The sequence below is a fragment of the Pseudophryne corroboree genome, chromosome 1, assembly GCF_028390025.1.
Source record: "Pseudophryne corroboree isolate aPseCor3 chromosome 1, aPseCor3.hap2, whole genome shotgun sequence".
NCBI classification, from domain to species: Eukaryota; Metazoa; Chordata; class Amphibia; order Anura; family Myobatrachidae; genus Pseudophryne; species Pseudophryne corroboree.
The window spans coordinates 285074966-285099045 of record NC_086444.1 but is presented as its reverse complement, the minus strand read 5'-3'; the positions used below and the strand labels follow the sequence as shown (position 1 = coordinate 285099045).

The window sequence follows — 24080 nt, the reverse complement described above, 5'->3', positions numbered from 1 at the left end:
ACCGAGGGTATTTACCATGGTAATGGCCGAAATGATGATACTCCTTCGGAAAAAGGGAGTTTTAATTATCCCATACTTGGACGATCTCCTGATAAGGGCGAGGTCCAGAGAGCAGTTGTTGGTCGGCGTAGCATTATCTCAGGAGGTGCTACACCAGCACGGTTGGATTCTGAATATTCCAAAGTCACAGCTGGTTCCGGCGATACGTCTACTGTTCCTGGGGATGATTCTGGACACAGTCCAGAAAAAAGTGTTTCTCCCAGAGGAGAAAGCCAAGGAGCTGTCATCTCTAGTCAGAGGCCTCCTGAAACCAAAACAGGTGTCGGTGCATCACTACACGCGAGTCCTGGGAAAGATGGTAGCTTCCTACGAAGCAATTCCATTCGGCAGGTTCCATGCCAGAACCTTTCAGTGGGACCTGTTGGACCAATGGTCCGGATCGCATCTTCAAATGCATCGGTTGATAACCCTGTCTCCAAGGACCAGGGTGTCTCTGCTGTGGTGGCTGCAGAGTGCTCATCTCAGAGAGGGCCGCAGATTCGGCATACAGGACTGGGTCCTGGTGACCACGGATGCCAGCCTTCGAGGCTGGGGGGCAGTCACACGGGGAAGAAACTTCCAAGGACTTTGGTCAAGTCAGGAGACTTCCCTACACATAAATGTTCTGGAACTGAGGGCCATTTACAATGCCCTAAGTCAGGCAAAGCCCCTGCTTCAAAACCAGCCGGTTCTGATCCAGTCAGACAACATCACGGCAGTCGCCCATGTAAACCGACAGGGCGGCACAAGAAGCAGGACGGCGATGGCAGAAGCCACAAGGATTCTCCGATGGGTGGAAAATCACGTGTTAGCACTGTCAGCAGTGTTCATTCCGGGAGTGGACAACTGGGAAGCAGACTTCCTCAGCAGGCACGACCTCCACCCGGGAGAGTGGGGACTTCATCCAGAAGTCTTCCAACTGATTGTAAACCGTTGGGAAAGGCCACAGGTGGACATGATGGCGTCCCGCTTAAACAAAAAGCTAGAAAAATATTGCGCCAGGTCAAGAGACCCTCAGGCGATAGCTGTGGACGCTCTAGTGACACCGTGGGTGTACCGGTCGGTTTATGTGTTCCCTCCTCTTCCTCTCATACCCAAGGTACTGAGGATAATAAGGAAAAGAGGAGTAAGAACTATTCTCATTGTTCCAGATTGGCCAAGAAGGTCTTGGTACCCGGAACTTCAAGAATTAATCTCAGAAGACCCATGGCCTCTGCCGCTCAGACAGGACCTGCTGCTGCAGGGGCCCTGTCTGTTCCAAGACTTACCGCGGCTGCGTTTGACGGCATGGCGGTTGAACACCGGATCCTAAAAGAAAAGGGTATTCCGGAGGAAGTCATTCCTACGCTCATTAAAGCTAGAAAAGATGTAACCGTACAACATTATCACCGCATATGGCGAAAATATGTTGCGTGGTGTGAGGCCAGGAAGGCCCCAACGGAGGAATTCCAGCTAGGTCGATTTCTGCACTTCCTACAGTCAGGGGTGACTATGGGCCTAAAACTGGGTTCCATTAAGGTCCAGATTTCGGCTCTGTCGATTTTCATCCAAAAAGAACTGGCTTCACTGCCTGAAGTTCAGACATTTGTCAAGGGAGTGCTGCATATTCAGCCTCCTTTTGTGCCTCCAGTGGCACCGTGGGTCCTCAACGTGGTGTTGGGTTTCCAAAAGTCACATTGGTTTGAGCCACTCAAAACCGTGGATTTAAAATATCTCACGTGGAAAGTGGTCATGCTTTTGGCCTTGGCTTCGGCAAGGCGTGTGTCAGAATTGGCGGCTTTGTCATGTAAAAGCCCCTATTTGATTTTCCATATGGATAGGGCAGAATTGAGGACTCGTCCCCAGTTTCTTCCTAAGGTGGTATCAGCTTTTCACTTGAACCAACCTATCGTGGTGCCTGCGGCTACTAGGGACTTGGAGGACTCCAAGTTACTGGACGTAGTCAGGGCCTTGAAAATTTATGTTTCCAGGACGGCTGGAGTCAGGAAGACTGACACGCTATTTATCCTGTATGCACCCAACAAGCTGGGTGCTCCTGCTTCAAAGCAGACTATTGCTCGCTGGATTTGTAGCACAATTCAGCTTGCGCATTCTGTGGCTGGCCTGCCGCAGCCTAAGGGGTATATGCAATTCACGGCGAATCGCGGCAAATTATCGCCGTTTTTTAATTCGACAGGTGAATTCCGGCAGGTGGCTGCCGGAATTCACCATATTCAATGAAAAACGGATTCGACATTCCCGCGGGCGAAAAACGGCCGATTTGCCGGATTTTGCCGCGATTTTAAAAAACGGGGAAAAACGGGAAAAAATGGCGTGGGGTCCCCCCTCCAAAGCATAACCAGCTTCGGGCTCTTCGAGCTGGTCCTGGTTCTAAAAATGCGGGGGAAAATTTGACAGAGGATCCCCCGTATTTTTAAAACCAGCACCGGGCTCTGCGCCTGATGCTGGTGCAAAAAATACGGGGGACAAAAAGAGTAGGGGTCCCCCGTATTTTTCACACCAGCATCGGGCTCCACTAGCTGGACAGATAATGCCACAGCCGGGGGTCACTTTTATACAGTGCCCTGCGGCCGTGGCATTAAATATCCAACTAGTCACCCCTGGCCGGGGTACCCTGGGGGAGTGGGGACCCCTTCAATCAAGGGGTCCCCCCCCCCAGCCACCCGAGGGCCAGGGGTGAAGCCCGAGGCTGTCCCCCCCCATCCAATGGCTGCGGATGGGAGGCTGATAGCCTTGAGAAAAATGACAAGAATATTGTTTTTTCCAGTAGTACTACAAGTCCCAGCAAGCCTCCCCCGCAAGCTGGTACTTGGAGAACCACAAGTACCAGCATGCGGGAGAAAAACGGGCCCGCTGGTACCTGTAGTACTACTGGAAAAAAAATACCCAAATAAAAACAGGACACACACACCGTGACTTGTACAACTTTATTACATACTGCCGACACACACATACTTACCTATGTTGACACGAAGCAGTCGGTCCTCTTCTCCAAGTAGAATCCACGGATACCTGAAAATAAAAGATAATTATACTCACCTTCCAGCGTCCAGAGATACATCCACGTCCAGAAAATAATCCAGGTACTTGGCAAAAAAACAAAACGCAGTTGGATATTTAATGCCACGGCCGCAGGGTGCTGTATAAAAGTGACCCCCGGCTGTGGCATTATCTGTCCAGCTAGTGGAGCCCGATGCTGGTGTATAAAATACGGGGGACCCCTACTCTTTTTGTCCCCCGTATTTTTTGCACCAGCATCAGGCGCAGAGCCCGGTTCTGGTTTTAAAAATACGGGGGAACCCCTGTCAATTTTTTCCCCGCATTTTTAGAACCAGGACCAGCTCGAAGAGCCCGAGGCTGGTTATACTTTGGAGGGGGGACCCCACGCCATTTTTTTCAGGGATTTTACCATTCCATCCAAAAAAATAAAATAAAAATATTTTTAAAAATATATAAATAATACTTGTGCCTCCAAAAAAGACAAACCAAGTACCTAATCCCTTCTAATATAAATAGATATGATATTACCAAGAAAAAAAAACACAAAAAAAAGTTTTAATTTTTTTTTATTAGTTTCACCCTCCAAAGTGTTGCGGATTGAAAATGACGAATTTACTGTCTAAAAGCACTGTTGTCGAATTTCCAAACTTCGATTGAATAGACTTTGGTCGAATTGCAGCATGTGTATCATTGCAAAAAAGTCGAATTTATCAAAAGTCGAATTTCAAAAAGTCGAATTTTGAAAGTCCGTTTTTTTTGTCGGAAAGTACTGAATTGCATTGTCGAAATTTTTTTTTTTGGCGAAAAATTCCCGAAATTCGACAATTTCGGGAATTCGACCGCAATTGCATATACCCCTAAATCTGTAAAAGCCCACTCCACGAGGAAAGTGGGCTCTTCTTGGGCGGTTGCCCGAGGGGTCTCGGCTTTACAACTTTGCCGAGCTGCTACTTGGTCAGGGGCAAACACGTTTGCAAAATTCTACAAATTTGATAACCTGGCTGAGGAGGACCTTGAGTTCTCTCATTCGGTGCTGCAGAGTCATCTGCACTCTCCCGCCCGTTTGGGAGCTTTGGTATAATCCCCATGGTCCTTACGGAGTCCCCAGCATCCACTAGGACGTCAGAGAAAATAAGATTTTACTCACTGGTAAATCTATTTCTCGTAGTCCGTAGTGGATGCTGGGCGCCCGTCCCAAGTGCGGACTGTCTGCAATACTTGTATATAGTTATTGTTAACTAAAAGGGTTATTGTTGAGCCATCTGTTGAGAGGCTCTGTTATGTTCATATTGTTAACTGGGTATAATATCACGAGTTATACGGTGTGATTGGTGTGGCTGGTATGAGTCTTACCCGGGATTCAAAATCCTTCCTTATTGTGTCAGCTCTTCCGGGCACAGTATCCTTACTGAAGTCTGGAGGAGGGTCATAGTGGGAGGAGCCAGTGCACACCAGGTAGTCCTAAATCTTTCTTAGCTGTGCCCAGTCTCCTGCGGAGCCGCTATTCCCCATGGTCCTTACGGAGTCCCCAGCATCCACTACGGACTACGAGAAATAGATTTACCGGTGAGTAAAATCTTATTTTATTGATTACAAAAACCCCTTAGTTGGGGTGAATTAACATCCAAAAATGTACATACAAGTTTACAACTGTTTAAATGTTTAGTATACTGTGTGTTAAGTGATCTATGTCCATAATGGGTTGCCCAAAGGCATGATATTTTGTTTACTTAATTGCCGATGCTTACTTATTTTCTGGGCTGATGTTTTGTCCTTGTGGTTGCTGGGTAACAGTGAGGAAGGCGCTTTGGGTGCACTAAAAATTCTGCTTCTCCCCCATGTATTAATGCGCCGGTGTGTGCTACATGCGCTATGCTCCCCTGTCATTATATCAGCGCTGCTATCTTTAAGATATCATGCCGATGCACTGTGCAACATATGAACAGTCAGTTGCACTGACCGGAGGTGAGAGACAGCGATTCAGCACTAGCCTGATGCACTGTGGGCGTCTGGCGGGCATTGCCAGAGGGCAAAGTTGTCACTCCCTCTCCGGCAACCAAGCTGTTCTTACATTTTCTCTGACGTCCTAAGTGGATGCTGGGGACTCCGTCAGGACCATGGGGATTAGCGGCTCCGCAGGAGACAGGGCACAAAAGTAAAAGCTTTAGGATCAGGTGGTGTGCACTGGCTCCTCCCCCTATGACCCTCCTCCAAGCCTCAGTTAGATTTTTGTGCCCGGCCGAGAAGGGTGCAATCTAGGTGGCTCTCCTAAAGAGCTGATTAGAGTAAAAGTTTGTTAGGTTTTTTATTTTCAGTGAGTCCTGCTGGCAACAGGCTCACTGCTACGAGGGACTTAGGGGAGAGAAGTGAACTCACCTGCGTGCAGGATGGATTGGCTTCTTAGGCTACTGGACACCATTAGCTCCAGAGGGAGTCGGAACACAGGTCTCACCCTGGGGTTCGTCCCGGAGCCGCGCCGCCGACCCCCCTTGCAGATGCCGAAAAGTGAAGGTCCAGAAACGGCGGCAGAAGACTCTTCAGTCTTCATAAGGTAGCGCACAGCACTGCAGCTGTGCGCCATTGTTGTCAGCACACTTCATAGCAGCGGTCACTGGGGGTGCAGGGCGCTGGGGGGGGGGGCGCCCTGGGCAGCAATGATAGTACCTTATTCTGGCTAAAAATACATCACATATAGCCCCTGGGGGCTATATGGATGTATTTAACCCCTGCCAGGTCTCAGAAAAACGGGAGAAGAAGCCCGCCGAAAAGGGGGCGGGGCCTATTCTCCTCAGCACACAGCGCCATTTTCCCTCACAGAAATGCTGGTGGGAAGGCTCCCAGGCTCTCCCCTGCACTGCACTACAGAAACAGGGTTAAAACAGAGAGGGGGGGCACTTATTTGGCGATATGTATAAATATATATTAAAATGCTATAAGGGAAAAACACTTATATAAAGGTTGTCCCTGTATAATTATAGCGTTTTTGGTGTGTGCTGGCAAACTCTCCCTCTGTCTCCCCAAAGGGCTAGTGGGGTCCTGTCCTCTATCAGAGCATTCCCTGTGTGTGTGCTGTGTGTCGGTACGTGTGTGTCGACATGTATGAGGACGATGTTGGTGAGGAGGCGGAGCAATTGCCTGAAATGGTGATGTCTCTAGGGAGTCGACACCGGAATGGATGGCTTATTTAAGGAATTACGTGATAATGTCAACACGCTGCAAGGTCGGTTGACGACATGAGACGGCCGGCAAACAAATTAGTACCTGTCCAGGCGTCTCAAACACCGTCAGGGGCTGTAAAACGCTCATTTACCTCAGTCGGTCGACACAGACACGGACACTGACTCCAGTGTCGACGGTGAAGAAACATACGTATTTTCCTTTAGGGCCACACGTTACATGTTAAGGGCAATGAAGGAGGTGTTACATATTTCTGATACTACAAGTACCACAAGAAGGGTATTATGTGGGGTGTGAAAAAACTACCTGTAGTTTTTCCTGAATCAGATAAATTAAATGAAGTGTGTGATGATGCGTGGGTTTCCCCCGATAGAAAATTATTGGCGGTATACCCTTTCCCGCCAGAAGTTAGGGCGCGTTGGGAAACACCCTTTAGGGTGGATAAGGCGCTCACACGCTTATCAAAACAAGTGGCGGTACCGTCTCCAGATAGGGCCGCCCTCAAGGAGCCAGCTGAGAGGCTGGAAAATATCCTAAAAAGGTATATACACACATACTGGTGTTATACTGAGACCAGCGATCGCCTCAGCCTGGATGTGCAGCGCTGGGGTGGCTTGGTCGGATTCCCCGACTGAAAATATTGATACCCTTGACAGGGACAGTATTTTATTGACTATAGAGCATTTAAAGGATGCATTTCTTTATATGCGAGATGCACAGAGGGATATTTGCACTCTGGCATCAAGAGTAAGTGCGATGTCCATATCTGCCAGAAGATGTTTATGGACACGACAGTGGTCAGGTGATGCAGATTCCAAACGGCACATGGAAGTATTGCCGTATAAAGGGGAGGAGTTATTTGGGGTCGGTCCATCGGACCTGGTGGCCTCGGCAACAGCTGGAAAATCCACCTTTTTTACCCCAAATCACATCTCAGCAGAAAAAGACACCGTCTTTTCAGCCTCAGTCCTTTCGTCCCCATAAGGGCAAGCGGGCAAAAGGCCAGTCATATCTGCCCAGGGATAGAGGAAAGGGAAGAAGACTGCAGCAGGCAGCCCATTCCCAGGAACAGAAGCCCTCCACAGCTTCTGCCAAGTCCTCAGCATGACGCTGGGGCCGTACAAGCGGACTCAAGTGCGGTGGGGGGTCGTCTCAAGAGTTTCAGCGCGTAGTGGGCTCACTCGCAAGTGGACCCCTGGATCCTACAAGTAGTATCCCAGGGGTACAGACTGGAGATTCGAGACGTCTCCCCCTCGCAGGCTCCTGATGTCTGCTTTACCAACGTCTTCCTCCGACAGGGAGGCAGTATTGGAAACAATTCACAAGCTGTATTCCCAGCAGGTGATAATCAAAGTACCCCTCCTACAACAAGGAAAGGGGTATTATTCCACACTATATTGTGGTACTGAAGCCAGACGGCTCGGTGAGACCTATTCTAAATGGGAAATCTTTGAACACTTACATACAAAGGTTCAAATCAAGATGGAGTCACTCAGAGCAGTGATGGCGAACCAGGAAGAAGGGGACTATATGGTGTCCCTGGACATCAAGGATGCTTACCTCCATGTTCCAAATTGCCCTTCTCACCAAGGGTACCTCAGGTTCGTGGTACGGAACTGTCACTATCAGTTTCAGACGCTGCCGTTTGGATTGTCCACGGCACCCCGGGTCTTTACCAAAGTAATGGCCGAAATGATGATTCTTCTTCAAAGAAAAGGCGTCTTAATTATCCCTTACTTGGACGATCTCCTGATAAGGGCAAGATCCAGAGAACAGTTGGAAGTCGGAGTAGCACTATCTCAAGTAGTTCTACGACAGCACGGGTGGATTCTAAATATCCAAAATCGCAGCCGTTTCCGACGACACGTCTGCTGTTCCTAGGGATGGTTCTGGACACAGTCCAGAAAAAGGTGTTTCTCCCGGAGGAGAAAGCCAGGGAGTTATCCGAGCTAGTCAGGAACCTCCTAAAACCAGGAAAAGTGTCAGTGCATCATTGCACAAGAGTCCTGGGAAAAATGGTGGCTTATTACGAAGCGATTCCATTCGGCAGATTCCACGCAAGAACTTTTCAGTGGGATCTGCTGGACAAATGGTCCGGATCGCATTTTCAGATGCATCAGCGGATAACCCTGTCTCCAGGGACAAGGGTGTCTCTCCTGTGGTGGTTACAGAGTGCTCATCTTCTAGAGGGCCGCAGATTCGGCATTCAGGATTGGATGCTGGTGACCACGGAGGCCAGCCTGAGAGGCTGGGGAGCAGTCACACAGGGAAAAAATTTCCAGGGAGTGTGATCAAGTCTGGAGATTTTTCTCCACATAAATATACTGGAGCTAAGGGCAATTTACAAGGCTCTAAGCTTAGCAAGACCTCTGCTTCAAGGTCAGCCGGTATTGATCCAGTGGGACAACATCACGGCAGTCGCCCACGTAAACAGACAGGGCGGCACAAGAAGCAGGAGGGCAATGGCAGAAACTGCAAGGATTTTTCGCTGGGCGGAAAATCATGTGATAGCACTGTCAGCAGTGTTCATTCCGGGAGTGGACAACTGGGAAGCAGACTTCCTCAGCAGGCACAACCTCCACCCGGGAGAGTGGGGACTTCATCGGGAAGTCTTCCACATGATTGTGAACCGTTGGAAAAGACCAAAGGTGGACATGATGGCGTCCCGCCTGAACAAAAAACTGGACAAGTATTGCGCCAGGTCAAAAGACCCTCAGGCAATAGCTGTGGATGTTCTGGTAACACCGTGGGTGTACCAGTCGGTGTATGTCTTCCCTCCTCTGCTTCTCATACCCAAGGTATTGAGAATTATAAGACGTAGAGGAGTAAGAACTATACTCGTGGCTCCGGATTGGCCAAGAAGGACTTGGTACCCGGAACTTCAAGAGATGCTCACAGAGGACTCATGGCCTCTGCCACTAAGAAGGGACTTGCTTCAGCAAGTACCATGTCTGTTCCAAGACTTACCGCGGCTGCGTTTGACGGCATGGCGGTTGAACGCCGGATCCTAAGGGAAAAAGGCATTCCGGAAGAGGTCATTCCTAACCTGGTCAAAGCCAGGAAGGAGGTCACCGCACAACATTATCACCACATGTGGCGAAAATATGTTGCGTGGTGTGAGGCCAGGAAGGCCCCATGAAGAAATTTCAACTCGGTCGTTTCCTGCATTTCCTGCAAACAGGAGTGTCTATGGGCCTCAAATTGGGGTCCATTAAGGTTCAAATTTCGGCCCTGTCGATTTTCTTCCAGAAAGAATTGGCTTCAGTTCCTGAAGTCCAGAAGTTTGTCAAGGGAGTACTGCATATACAACCCCCTTTTTGTGCCTCCAGTGGCACTGTGGGATCTCAACGTAGTTCTGGGATTCCTAAAATCACATTGGTTTAAACCGCTCAAATCTGTGGATTTGAAATATCTCACAGGGAAAGTGACCATGCTGTTGGCCCTGGCCTCGGCCAGGCGAGTGTCAGAATTGGCGGCGTTTGTCTCAAAAAGCCCATATCTGATTGTCCATTCGGACAGGGCAGAGCTGCGGACTCATCCCCAGTTTCTCCCTAAGGTGGTGTCAGTGTTTCACCCGAACCAGCTTATTGTTGTACCTGCGGCTACTAGGGACTTGGAGGACTCCAAGTTGCTAGATGTTGTCAGGGCCCTGAAAATATAGTTTCCAGGACGGCTGGAGTCAGGAAGACTGACTTGCTGTTATCCTGTATGCACCCAACAAACTGGGTGCTCTTGCTTCTAAGCAGACGATTGCTAGTTGGATGTGTAGTACAATTCAGCTTGCACATTCTGTGGCAGGCCTGCCACAGCCAAAATATGTAAAATGCCATTCCACAAGGAAGGTGGGCTCATCTTGGGCGGCTGCCCGAGGGGTCTCGGCTTTACAACTTTGCCGAGCTGATACTTGGTCAGGGGCACACCCTGACTGAGGAGGACCTGGAGTTCTCTCATTCGGTGATGCAGAGTCATCCGCACTCTCCCGCCCGTTTGGGAGCTTTGGTATAATCCCCATGGTCCTGACGGAGTCCCCAGCATCCACTTAGGACGTCAGAGAAAATAAGAATTTACTTACCGATAATTCTATTTCTCGTAGTCCGTAGTGGATGCTGGGCGCCCATCCCAAGTGCGGATTGTCTGCAATACTTGTACATAGTTATTGTTACAAAAATCGGGTTATTATTGTTGTGAGCCATCTTTTCAGAGGCTCCGCTGTTATCATGCTGTTAACTGGGTTCAGATCACAGGTTGTACAGTGTGATTGGTGTGGCTGGTATGAGTCTTACCCGGGATTCAAAATCCTTCCTTATTGTGTACGCTCGTCCGGGCACAGTATCCTAACTGAGGCTTGGAGGAGGGTCATAGGGGGAGGAGCCAGTGCACACCACCTGATCCTAAAGCTTTTACTTTTGTGCCCTGTCTCCTGCGGAGCCGCTAATCCCCATGGTCCTGACGGAGTCCCCAGCATCCACTACGGACTACGAGAAATAGAATTATCGGTAAGTAAATTCTTATTTTTAATAGAAACCATTGGTTTTTGTATTATGCTGTTAGTACATGCATGGCACCGTGACTTATTAACAGAAAGGGTTTGGTACATATGACCGCCACATAGGGTGCCGAATGTAAATATACCGACATCAGCACCCCAAGCGGTAGAATTGCTAATAGGGTGCGAGCGCAACGAAGCCCCTTGCAGGCTCGGTGGCGAACTACGCTTTCCACAGGTTCTATTCTCCCTCCATGGGTGTCGTGGATCCCGGTGTCTGTATTGTGACAGCCAGGATCCTGATGAGTGGTATGATGACCGCATACCAACAGAAGCCTATTATACAAAAATATTGTGTTTTTCTCTAGCATACATAAGGGATATTGTGGAAAACTAGTACGATGGGGTATAGATGGAGTCCAAAGGAGCCAGTGCACTTTAAATTTCTCCATCTGGGTGTGCTGGCTCCTCCCCTCTATGCCCCCTCCCACAGGCAGTTTAGAAAAAAGTGCCCTCAGGAGAGGATGCACATCTCTGCAGCTCCAGAGAGTTTTCTTCATTTTCTTTAAAACTTTTATTATTTTCGGTATGCTGTCTGGGCAACAGCATAGCTGCACCATGGGAGTTAGGGGTAGACGGTCACCGGCCTTACGAGGTGCAGAGCTGCTTCCCCGCTGCAGGACAATCGTCCTGAGGAGTTGTTGTTCAGTGGGGCACTGCGCATTGGCTGTCACAGCCGCAGCACACCCCTAACACTGCCTGAAGGTGACATCGGTGGTGAGTACAAACCAGGGGCCCTGCTAGGTGGGGTCCCCCGGTTCAAAGTGCAGCTGAACATGGGCGCGGCACACGGGACTCGTTAAGATCCCCTGTGTAGAACTGGCACAAAAGGCTTGACTAGCATTTGTGTGATGTTTAAGCTAACTAGGAGACTTTGCCAGTATAATATATATATGTAACTCCGGCGCCATTGGAGGGGGCGGAGCTACCTCACAGCGGGACCTGAGGCATTTTGACGCCTTCCTCTGTTTACTGCAGCCATATACAGCACACACAGCGCTTCCTGACTCCTCAGCCATGCTGGATATCTGGTACAGGGTGTAGCAAAGGGGGAGAGCCACTTGTGTACACTATCCCAATCCTATTTAGGATTAAGATTGTTAGTGTTAACTGTATTTTAGGGAGCTTACAGCCTCACTGCGGCAGTGCAACTCAGGGTGTGCTGGTGTCCTCCTCTCTCTGTCTCTCCTCTCACATACAGTAGGGCAGGCTTGCTTTATAACTGTCTGTGTGTATGTTATTGTGCTTACTGTGAACCATAGGTAAACACAAGATGTGCAGTGTATGTCACACTAGATTCTCTCCATTATAAACTGAATCTGTTTCATGTGAACAATGCAGTCAATCTTCACAAATCAGTGAAGGGGCTGGGGAAGAGGGTCCAGAGCCCCACTGGTTAGGGCAGAGGTTCTCAAACTCGGTCCTCGGGGGCCCACACAGTGCATGTTTTGCAGGTCTCCTCACAGAATCGCAAGTGAAATAATTAGCTCCACCTGTGGACCTTTTAAAATGTGTCAGTGAGTAATTAATACACCTGCGCACCTGCTGGGTTACCCTCTCTCTCGTGCTGGACCACAGAAGCGGGGGTTACCTGCTATACTATCTGATACAGATGATGATATACAGGAGGATGGGGATGACCTGGATCCCGATTCTGCTCAGGGTATTGAACCCCTCATTTTGGCTATAAGAGACGTGTTAAAGCTCCCTCTAGAGGACGCTGCGTCACAGCAGTCGTTTTTCTTTGTACAGAACAAGCCTTTGTACAGAACAAGCTAGTCAGATGCTTGGCTGCATTGGGAGAGGAATCAGCAGCAGAAAGAAAGAAGTAATAATGCCACTGTATAGGTCATTGGTACGGCCTCATCTAGAATACTGTGTCCAGTTCTGGAGGCCATATCTTCAAAAGGATATTAATACATTAGAAACTGTACAAAGGAGGGCAACTAAAATGGTGCATGGCCTACATCACAAAACATACCCAGAAAGACTGAGAAATCTCAATATGTATAGTTTGGAGCAGAGAAGGGAAAGGGGGGACATGATAGAAACTTTCAAATATATCAAGGGTTTTAACAAAGTCCAGGAGGGAAACATTCTCCAAATGAAGAGAAGCAATAGGACACAAGGACATGCACTGAGACTGGAGGGGGTAGGTTGAGGGGAAATTTGCGGAAAAATTATTTCACAGAAAGGGTAGTGGACAAGTGGAATAGCCTCCCATCAGAGGTGGTAAATGCTAAGACAGTAGAGCAATTTAAACATGCATGGGATAGACATAAGGATATCCTTACAAAGAAATAAGGATCAAATAAGGTTAGAGATAAAAATAATATTTAAAAAAAAAAAAAAAAGGGGGCAGACTAGATGGGCCAAGTGGTTCTTATCTGCCGACAAATTCTATGTTTCTATGTAATGTCACTTTCCCTGTCTACAGAGTTAGATGACGTATTCAAAAACTCCAGACAAATTCCAAGTGTCCAAAATTTTTGCGCACTTTCCCATTTGCTCCCGATAGTAGAACATTTTGGGAGGAACCCCCTGGGGTGGATGTCTGTCTCAGGCCTGTCTAAAAAGGCAGTGCTGCCTGCTCCGGGCTCCTTTACCAGGAAGGATCCTGGGGATAGGAAGATAGAGACTACACTAAAGTCTATATACACAAAAGCCGGTATATCACAAAGACCGGTCATTGCGGATTGCTGGATGACCCATGCCATTTATTCATGGGCCACTCAAATTCAAGGTGGCCTCTCAGGAGATATGCCCTTGGTTACTATTGTAACCCTCCTGAAGCACATTCAGGATGCTACCTGTGTCCTCTGTGATTCCCTCAAGGAGATGTGGAACATTAATGCCCGGACTTCTGCCGTGGCAGTGTTGGTGCGCAGGGCCTTGTGGATTTCGGACGCAGAATCCAAACGTAGTGTGGAATCCCTCCCCTTTTTGGGGAATGGCTTTTTGGGGTTGAATTGGATATGCAATGGCTGGAAAATCCACATTTCTCCACTGTGGGGCCCCGCCAGCGAGACGCTCCTATCTGGGGCCGTCTGTCCAGTCCTTTCGGTCTCTCAGATTTCGATCGAAGGCCAGAGGTGCCTCCAGTGCGGCTAGAGGCACCAGAGGTAAGTCCAGAAAACCTGCAAGCACCAGATCTCAGAAACAGTCCACCGGTCCTGCTTCCACTAAGGTCTCAGCATGACGGTTCCCACCCACCCCGAGGGGATCTCAAGGTGGGAGCTCAGCTGCATCTGGGAGACTTCCTGCCAGGATACCTGGGTCAGAGAGCTAGTTTCTCAGGGCTACAAGCTGCAGTTCGACAGTACTCTTCCCCCATTCCTCCCCCCCCCAACGATTTTTCAAATCGAGCTTACCAGCTTTGGAGGCTATACAAGTTACGTTGCAATAGGCTATCCGAATGTTGGTCCAATCCCACGTCATTGTTCCAGTACCACCATCGCAACGCGCCAATTGGTTATACTCTGACCTGTTTGTGGTACTGAAGCCGGATGGTTCGGTCAGACCCATTCTGAATCTTAAATCCTTGAATCCTTATTTGAGGGTGTTCCAAGTTCAAAATGGAATCCCTGCGAGCAGTGATTGCGGGCCTGGAAGAACAGGAATTTATGTTCTCCTTGGATATCAAGGACGCCTATCTCTATATTCCGATTTGGCCGCCTCATCAGGCGTACCTGCGGTTTGCCCAATCACTTCCAATTCCAGGCACTGCCCTTCGGCGTGTTTACAGCCCTGAGGGTATTCACGAAGTTGATGGCGGAGATGATGCTTCAATTCCGGGTCCAGAGGGTTAATGTGGTCCCTTATCTGGACGATCTTCTGATAAAGGCAAGATCCAGGGAGCTTTTGTTGCTACATATCGACCGCACCATCCATCTTTTGTCAGACCATGGGTGGATCCTCAACTTACAGAAGTCCCACCTGGAGCCAACTCAGAGGCTCCTGTTCCTGGGGATGTTGCTGGATACTGTGGCCCAGAAGGTGTTTCTTCCAGAGGACAAGGCGAAAACACTTCAGGAGATGCTTCGCATGGTGATCCGACTTACTCGAGTGTCCGTACATCTTTGCATAAGATTCCTAAGAAAGATGGTTGCCTCATACGAGGCGATCCAGTATGGGAGGTTCCTTGCCAGAACGTTTCAGTTGGATCTCCTGAGCAGGTGGTCCGGCTCACATCTACAGATGCATCGGATGATTCAGCGGTCACCTCAGGCCAGGATTCCCCTCCTGTGGTGGCTACAGTCCTCCAGTCTCCTGGAAGGCCGGAGTTTCGGAATTCAGGATTGGACCCTCCTCACGACGGATGCGAGTGAGAGGATTGGGAGCTGTCACCCAAGGGGCGCAGTTCCAGGGCAGGTGGTCAGCCCACGAAGCCCACCTTCCGCTCAACATTCTGGAACTTCGGGAGATCTACAATGCTCTGCTTCAAGCCTCTCCTCTGTTCAAGGATCACGCAAACCCGGTACAATCGGACAACACGGCGGTGGCGTTTATCAATCGACAAGGAGAGACAAAAAACAGAGCCTGCATGCAAGAGGTGTCAACAATACTCTGGGCGGAAAGAAATGCAAGAGCAATGTCGGCAATCTTCATTCCAGATGTGGACAACTGGGAAGCGGGTTTCCTGAGTCGTCACTATCTCCACCCAGGGGAGTGGGGTCTCCACCAGCAGGTGTTCCAACAGATCGTCCACCCCTTGTGGATGCTAGAGAAAATAGGATTTTAATACCTACCGGTAAATCCTTTTTTACATAAGGGATATTGGGTGTCCGCCTCAGTGTGGTGACTTTTCTGCAGGTTCTTGTTCTATAGTTACCTGTTCAGCTGTTGCCAGCCGTTGCTGGTTGTTCTATGTTAGTGGTGTGCTGGTATGTAAATCTCACCACCTTTTGTTATCATGTTCCTTCTCTCATAAATTTCCTTTCTCCTTTGGGCACGTTTTTACCTATAACTGCCTGTGGGAGGGGGCATAGAGGGGAGGAGCCATCACATCCAGTAGAAGAAATTTAAAGTGCACTGGCTCCTTTGGACTCCATCTATACCCCATCGTACTAGTTTTCCACAATATCCCTTATGTATGCTAGAGAAAAACACAATATTTTTGTATAATAGGCTTCTGTTGGTATGCGGTCATCATACCACTCATCAGGATCCTGGCTGTCACAATACAGACGCCGGGATCCACGACACCCATGGAGGGAGAATAGAACCTGTGGAAAGCGTAGCTCGCCACCGAGCCTGCAAGGGGCTTCGTTGCGCTCGCACCCTATTAACAATTCTACCATCGTAATAGTTTTCCCCCCACATCCCTTATAGACTACGAGAAAAGGATTTACCGGTGGGTATTAAAATCCTATGTTGTTCAAAATGTTTAATGCCAGTGACATGCCCGGTGCTTATGCTTAACGCCTCCTTTTTGTGTGTGTGTTTCTCTGAAAAGTGATTTTACATTTTCCATTTTGTATGACTATTCAGATTTATTTAATAATAATAATTAATACTAATGTTTAACATTAACTTGTAGTTCTTATTTTCAGTTTCACCTGAGTGTACTTTGTATGTATTAATATGTTTAGTCTATCTACATATATTCAGATGTAATAGTAATAATAAGCTGTAAAAAAATTTTTATTGAAATATGTAAAATAAATGAAAGCAATGCCTAATAACATTATTGTTAGAAAGCATTAAAACATCATTGAATCAAGGTTATGTATGATTGAATAATATTTTTCATGAAAACATTAATGCAAAAAAAAAAAAAAAAGTTTAACAAAAAATCGGGTTGTGGTGTTTTTTTTTCTCCCAACACTGGAGCTATGGCTACCTGCTTAACCTTGGTAAAGAGACGAAGCAGGGAGAGTTATAACAGCGTTATCCTTGCTGCTATCGTACATTTACCCCTTAGTGTTTGAAATGACGGAGCTGTAGGAGACTGCTCACTCTAGCAACCGGAGGAGTAGTCCTTCTGGCTCAGATGGGATGAAAGCTAGAGAGGCGCCCAGGCAGATGGTGGTGGTAGGGGACTCTATCATTAGGAAGGCAGATAGGGCAATCTGCTACCTGGACTGTGATCACCATACGGTCTGTTGTCTCCCGGGTGCTCGGGTACGGCACATCGCGGACCGGGTAGATAGATTGTTGGGAGGGGCTGGGAAAGACCCGGCGGTCTTGGTGCACGTTGGCACCAACGACAAAGTTAGTGGTAGGTGGGATGTCCTTAAGAAAGATTATAGGGACTTAGGCCAGAAACTAAAAAAGAGGACATCTAAGGTAATTTTCTCTGAAATATTACCAGTGCCACGCGCTAGCCCAGGGAGACAGAGGGAGATTCGGAGGTAAATGTGTGGCTCAGAGACTAGTGTAGGAAAGAGGGGTTTGTGTTCTTGGAACAATGGGCGGACTTCTCAGTCAGGCGCCATCTTTTTTCTCGTGATGGATTGCACCTGAATGAGGAAGGGTCTGCTGTGCTGGGGGGTAGGATGGTTAGTAGGTTGGAGGAGCTTTTAAACTAGGAGCCTGGGGGGAGGGTTTAGCTAGAAACTATGGGTCATGCAGCGAGTATAGTAGGGATGGTGGTAGTGAGATAAATGGGGGTGGAGAAGGGGGGAGGAAAAGTGCAGCCGGTAAGGGTATTTACATGGATTCTATTAAGGGTGTTAAGAAAGGTATTGCTAAAGCATTAAATAATAACAATTATGTGTCACCATTACAGACTATAGAAAATGTCATACGGGACTTAAGGGAAAATAGTTATGTCAGGGTGGTGATTTTAGACGGGAACATTGGGTTGACCAAAGAGAAAAGTAAGGTGGGCAATACTAAGTACGGTGGGGTTGGAGAAGGACAGTCTGTATCAGTAACTCTACGGATGCACTAGTTAACCAGGATGGGAAATCTTTAGGAAAACAAACAAATAAAGGAACCGATAAACTAAAATGTATGCTTGCAAACGCAAGAAGTCTAGCAGGTAAAATGGGAGAATTGGAGTTGTTAGCATCAAAGGCTGAGTGTGACATTATAGGTATTACGGAAACATGCTGGGACAACTCTCACGACTGGGTTGCTAACTTGGAGGGGTAGTCTCTTTTTAGGAGGGACAGGGCTAACAAAAGAGGAGGAGGTGTATGTCTTTATCTTAAACCATCACTTAAACCATACCTAAAGGAGGTTATATATGAGGAGACTGGCGATAATGTGGAGTCAATATGGGTAGAAATCTCAAGTGGGGGAATTGATGCAAAAAAACTAGTCATAGGCACGTGCTACAAACAGCCGGATATTAGCATACATGAGGAAGAACAACTATTGCAGCAAATCAAAACGGCTGCGGGATTGGGGGACATCCTTGTCATTGAGGATTTTAATTACCCGGATATAAACTGGAGTAACGATTCATGTGCTAAAGCGAGGGGCAGCAGGTTCTTAAATATGTGTAGGGATCACTACTTGTCTCAATTAGTCGAGGACCCAACTAGGGGTAAAACTACCCTGGATCTAGTAATTACTAATAATGTGGACATTCTATCAAACACTAAAGTTGGGGAGACTTTGGGTAACAGTGATCACTATATGATCACATTCGACATCAGTTTCAGGAAACATAGCAACAGGGGTTCCACCAAAACTTTTAACTTTAGGAAGGCTAATTTCAGTATGCTTAGATGTGCACTTAACGACATAGAGTGGGAGGTTCTGCTTAATAACAAGAACACTTCGGAAATGTGGGATGTTTTAAAAGGGTTGCTGGATAGCAATATTCATAACTTTATTCCCATGGGCAGTTAACGCAGGAGTATTAAACTAAAACCAATGTGGCTTAACACGAAGGTTAAGGCAGAAATGGATAAAAAAAAAACCGGGCTTTCAAAGCATTTAAATCTAATGGAAAGGAGGAGTCTTTCAAGTATTACAAGGAGTGTAATAAGAAATGCAAAAAAGCAATAAAAGCAGCTAAAATGGAAAATGAAAAGCAAATCGATATAGAGAGTAAAACCAATCCTAAAAAGTTTTTTAAATACATAAACGGTAAAAGGTTAAAAAAGGAGAATATAGGTCCATTAAAAGATGAATTAGGAGAATTGATAAATGATGACGAAATGAAAGCCGAAATACTGAACAAATTCTTTTCATCAGTATTCACCTGTGAAGAACTGATGGTGGGAGTAGAGCCTAACAATTGTGACAGTAATGATTCATGGTTAGATACTTGTTTAAGCGAAGAAGTAGTCCGGGAGAGACTACGCAAAATTAAGATTAATAAATCACCTGGTCTTGATGGACTTCACCCGAGGGTTCTTATGGAGCTTAGTTCACAACTAGCACCCCTATACTTGATTTTCAATAGTTCAATTAGATCAGGCATGATACCGAAGGATTGGCGTATAGCTGAGGTAGTGCCAATATTTAAAAAGGGATCCAAAACGGCATACAGGAGTATCTACAGTCCGCTAGGATTATTAGCAAGAACCAGCTTGGGTTTGTGAGGGACAGGTCATGTCAGACTAACTTAATTAGCATCTACGAGGAAGTGAGCAATAATCTTGATCAAGGAAAAGCAGTGGATGTGGTCTTCCTAGATTTTGCAAAAGCCTTCGATACAGTTCCTCACAGGAGACTGATGATCAAGTTAAAGGAGCTTGGCCTAGGAAAAACTATTTGCACATGGTTAAGCAGCTGGTTGGATAGCAGGGTACAGCGAGTAGTGATCAACGGGAAGTCCTCAACCTGGTCCCCAGTAGTCAGCGGAATACCACAAGGGTCCGTACTCGGACCACTGCTGATCAACATATTTATCAATGACCTAGGAATAGGCCTGTAAAGCACAGTGTCAATCTTTGCAGATGATACTAAACTGTGTAAGGTAATTAATTCAGAATTGAATGTGGAGTCCTTGCAGAATGATCTATCTAAACTTGAACTCTGGGCGTCTAAATGGAAAATGAGGTTCAATACAGACAAATGCAAGGTTATGCATTTTGGGACTAAAAACAAACTTGCATCCTACATATTAAATGGGGAACGCCTAGGGGAAACAGAGTTGGAAAAAGATTTGGGGGTATTCATTGATAATAGGCTTAATAACCGTACACAATGTCAAAACGCAGTAAAGAAGGCAAGTAAGGTGCTAGCGTGCATAAAAAGGGGAATTGAGACAAGGTTACTCTGATGTAATCATGCCGCTGTATAAGGCATTGATACGTCCGCACCTGGAATATTGTGTTCAGTGTTGGGCACCATTGTATAAAAATGACATCAGTGAACTCGAAAGTGTTCAAAGGCGAGCTACTAAATTGATTAAAGGCCTAGAAGGACTTGACTATAAGGAAAGACTTACTAGGCTGAATATGTATACACTAGAAAAGAGGCGCCTAAGAGGAGATATTATTAATATCTTCAAATATGTAAAGGGACATCACAAAGAGTTATCAGAGGAATTCTTTATTAAAAGAACACAGTTTAGGACACGTGGGCACTCGCTGCGACTGGAGGAGAGAAAGTTCCGAACGCAACGGAGGAAAGGGTTTTTCACTGTTAGGGCAATCAGGATGTGGAATTCCCTGCCAGGGAAGGTGGTAATGACGGACTCTGTAATTGGATTTAAAAAAGGATTGGATACATTTCTGAATGAAAAAGCTATCCAAGGTTATAATACTTAAAATATCAACGTGGTTAATCCGGGGGTAACATGAGTTATAGTAGCTAACTAGTCATAAAACATTATTTAGCAAGTATGTAGAATCATCACAACTTAAAACAGGTTGAACACGATGGGCAATTTGCCTCTATTCAACCTCAAATACTATGTTACTATGTTTTCTGGTGCAAATATTAATTGTATTTGTTAAACTTTTGGTTTTGTACCTGGAATCATGGAACTGAATAAGCTGCATGTAATATGTAATTATTTTCTTTTCAATTTTCAGTGGATTTTCCAGCATCTGTTCGAATGCACTTATTAACCAAGATGGCAGATATTGAGTAAGTGATTCAGCTGCTGAATGTGTGGTACACGTGTGGGATGGCTGTTCGAAATTGTTCAGTGGCTAGCACATATGGCTCAAAAATACATATAGCCTGCTCTTATACATGTGAAAAATAAGTATTATGGATAAAAACAAACAAAACAGCTTATAGTCACTTTGACTGGTTTCGTGTGTTTGAGGCAGACCTTTCTCAAATCAAAATATGGCAAAATAATCACTCAGCCATTTGATGGAGATATCAAATATATAAAACGAAAGTGAGATTTTATTCTATATGTCGAGCTATATGACATTTACTTAGACCACAGCAAATGAAACATAGAAACATAGAATTTGTCGGCAGATAAGAACCACTTGGCCCATCTAGTCTGCCCCTTTTTTTTTTTTTATATTATTTTTATCTTTAACCTTATTTGATCCTTATTTCTTTGTAAGGATATCCTTATGTCTATTCCATGCATGTTTAAATTGCTCTACTGTCTTAGCCTCTACCACCTCTGATGGTAGGCTATTCCACTTGTCCACTACCCTTTCTGTGAAATAATTTTTCCGCAAATTTCCCCTGAACCTCCCCCCCCTCCAGTCTCAGTGCATGTCCTCGTGTCCTATTGCTTCTCTTCATTTGGAGAATGTTTCCCTCCTGGACTTTGTTAAAACCCTTGATATATTTGAAAGTTTCTATCATGTCCCCCCTTTCCCTTCTCTGCTCCAAACTATACATATTGAGATTTCTCAGTCTTTCTGGGTATGTTTTGTGATGTAGGCCATGCACCATTTTAGTTGCCCTCCTTTGTACAGTTTCTAATGTATTAATATCCTTTTGAAGATATGGCCTCCAGAACTGAATACAGTATGCTAGATGAGGCCGTACCAATGACCTATACAGTGGCATTATTACTTCTTTCTGCTGCTGATTCCTCTCCCAATGCAGCCAAGCATCTGACTAGCCTTCCTCATTGCCTTGTTACATTGCTTACCTGCCTTTAAGTCATCTGAAATAGTGACTCCTAGATCCCTTTCCTCCTCAGTAGTTTCCAGTATAGTGCCATTAATACTGTATTTAGCTTTAGGATTTTTGAGACCCAAGTGCATGATTTTGCATTTTTTGGCATTAAACTGTAATTGCCAGACTCTTGACCATTCCTCTAGTCTACCTAGATCCTCAATCATTTGTTTTACCCCACCTGGTGTGTCTACCCTGTTGCATACCTTTATGTCATCTGCAAAAAGGCATACTTTCCCTTTAATGCCATTTGCAATGTCACCAATAAAGATATTAAAAAGCACTGGTCCAAGTACAGATCCCTGGGGTACTCCACTGGTAACATTTCCCTCCTGTGAATGCACTCCATTTACCACAACTCTCTGTTTTCTATCCTTCAACCAAGATCTTATCCATTCAATAATCCTAATATCCAATCCCAAACTTTCAAGTTTATTTAGCAGTCTGCGATGTGGAACTGTGTCAAAAGCCTTACTAAAGTCTAGATAAGCTATATCCATGGCTCCACCTTTATCCATCACTTTAGTCACACAATCAAAAAAGTCAATAAGATTTGTTTGACATGATCTCCCCCCAGTGAATCCATGCTGTTTGGGATCCAGTAAATTGCCGTATTTGAGATAATCTACAACTCTTTCTTTTAAGAGTGTTTCCATCAATTTCCCTACTACTGATGTAAGACTCACTGGTCTGTAGTTGTTTGCCTCTTCCTTGCTTCCACTTTTGTGCAGTGGGACTACGTTTGCTCTTTTCCAGTCCCCTGGAATTACTTCTGTAGCTAATGACTGGTTGAATAATTCTGTCAATGGTGCTACCAGCACCTCTTTAAGTTATTTTAGTATCCTTGGATGTATCCCATCTGGCCCCATAGATTTGTCCACTTTCAGCTTTGAGAGTTCTGTTAGGACCTTCTCCTCTGTAAATGTACTTGTTTCATTTTCCTGAATATCCCTGCAACTTAACTGTGGCCCCTTCCCCTCTCTTTCAGTAGTAAATACTGAGCAAAAATAATCATTAAGATGATCTGCTATTAAATTGTCTCCTTCAACAAGACTCCCAGTGTCCGTCTTTAGTTTTATAATTCCGCCTTTTGTTTTTCTCCTTTCGCTTATATACCTAAAAAAAGTTTTGCCTCCTTTACCCACTGACTGGGCCATTTTCTCCTCAGCTTGTGCCTTTGCACATCTGATTACCTTCTTTGTCTCCTTCTGTCTAACAAGATATATCTTTTTGTCTTCATTATTTTGTGTCTGCTTATATTTCCTAAAAGCCATCTTTTTTGCTCTCACAATATTTGCTACTTCTTTTGCAAACCACACTGGCTTCCTTTTCCTTACAGTTTTGATACAAAGGTCTGTTGCCTTCAATATTGCACATTTTAATGTTTCCCACCTCTCCTGCACTGTTTCCAAGTTCCTCCACTCTGCCAAAGAATCGCTTACACATTTTCCCATCCCTACAAAATCAGCCTTCCTAAAATCCAACACCTTTGTTTTTGTATGGGACGAGTCAGTCTCTGTCTTAATGCTGAACCATACTGCTTGATGATCACTGGATCCCAGGTTTTCACCCACTTTTACGTCCGATAATCTGTCTCCATTTGTAAGTATTAAGTCTAATATTGCGTCTTTCCGAGTGGGCTCCCTCACCAATTGGTGGAGGGATGCTCCCTGAAGGGAATTTAAAATGTTCCTACTTCTAGTGGAACTAGCAACAGACACCTCCCAGTTTACATCAAGAAGATTAAAGTCTCCCATGATTATTACCTCTCCTTTTAATGCCATTTTAGTAATGTCCTGCAATAGGTTTTTGTCAAGTTCCTCTTCCTGACCTGTTGGCCTGTATATCACGCCAATACGAATAATCAAATTTTCCCCTGTTTCTATGGTCACCCAAAGGGCCTCAGTTTTTTCTTCAATACTTTGTATTAATGTAGTATTTATGGCATTTTCTCTGACGTCCTAGTGGATGCTGGGAACTCCGTAAGGACCATGGGGAATAGCGGCTCCGCAGGAGACTGGGCACAACTAAAGAAAGCTTTAGGACTACCTGGTGTGCACTGGCTCCTCCCTCTATGACCCTCCTCCAGACCTCAGTTAGAATTTAGTGCCCGGCCGAGCTGGATGCACACTAGGGGCTCTCCTGAGCTCTTAGAAAAGAAAGTTATATTTAGGTTTTTTATTTTCAGTGAGATCTGCTGGCAACAGACTCAATGCTACGAGGGACTTAGGGGAGAGAAGCGGACCTACCTGCTTGCAGCTAGCTTGGGCTTCTTAGGCTACTGGACACCATTAGCTCCAGAGGGATCGAACAC

At 46.0% G+C, this 24080-nt stretch overlaps 1 protein-coding gene across 1 annotated transcript in view; it reads left to right on the top strand.

The window, feature by feature from the left end:
- RFC5 (replication factor C subunit 5) overlaps positions 1 to 24080 on the top strand; it is a 194267-nt gene that overhangs the window by 160517 nt on the left and 9670 nt on the right. Inside the window, exon 10 of the mRNA XM_063964328.1 lies at positions 20704 to 20758. Within this exon, the coding sequence (XP_063820398.1) occupies positions 20704 to 20758 (55 nt within the window). The remainder of the gene's footprint in view (positions 1 to 20703; positions 20759 to 24080) is intronic.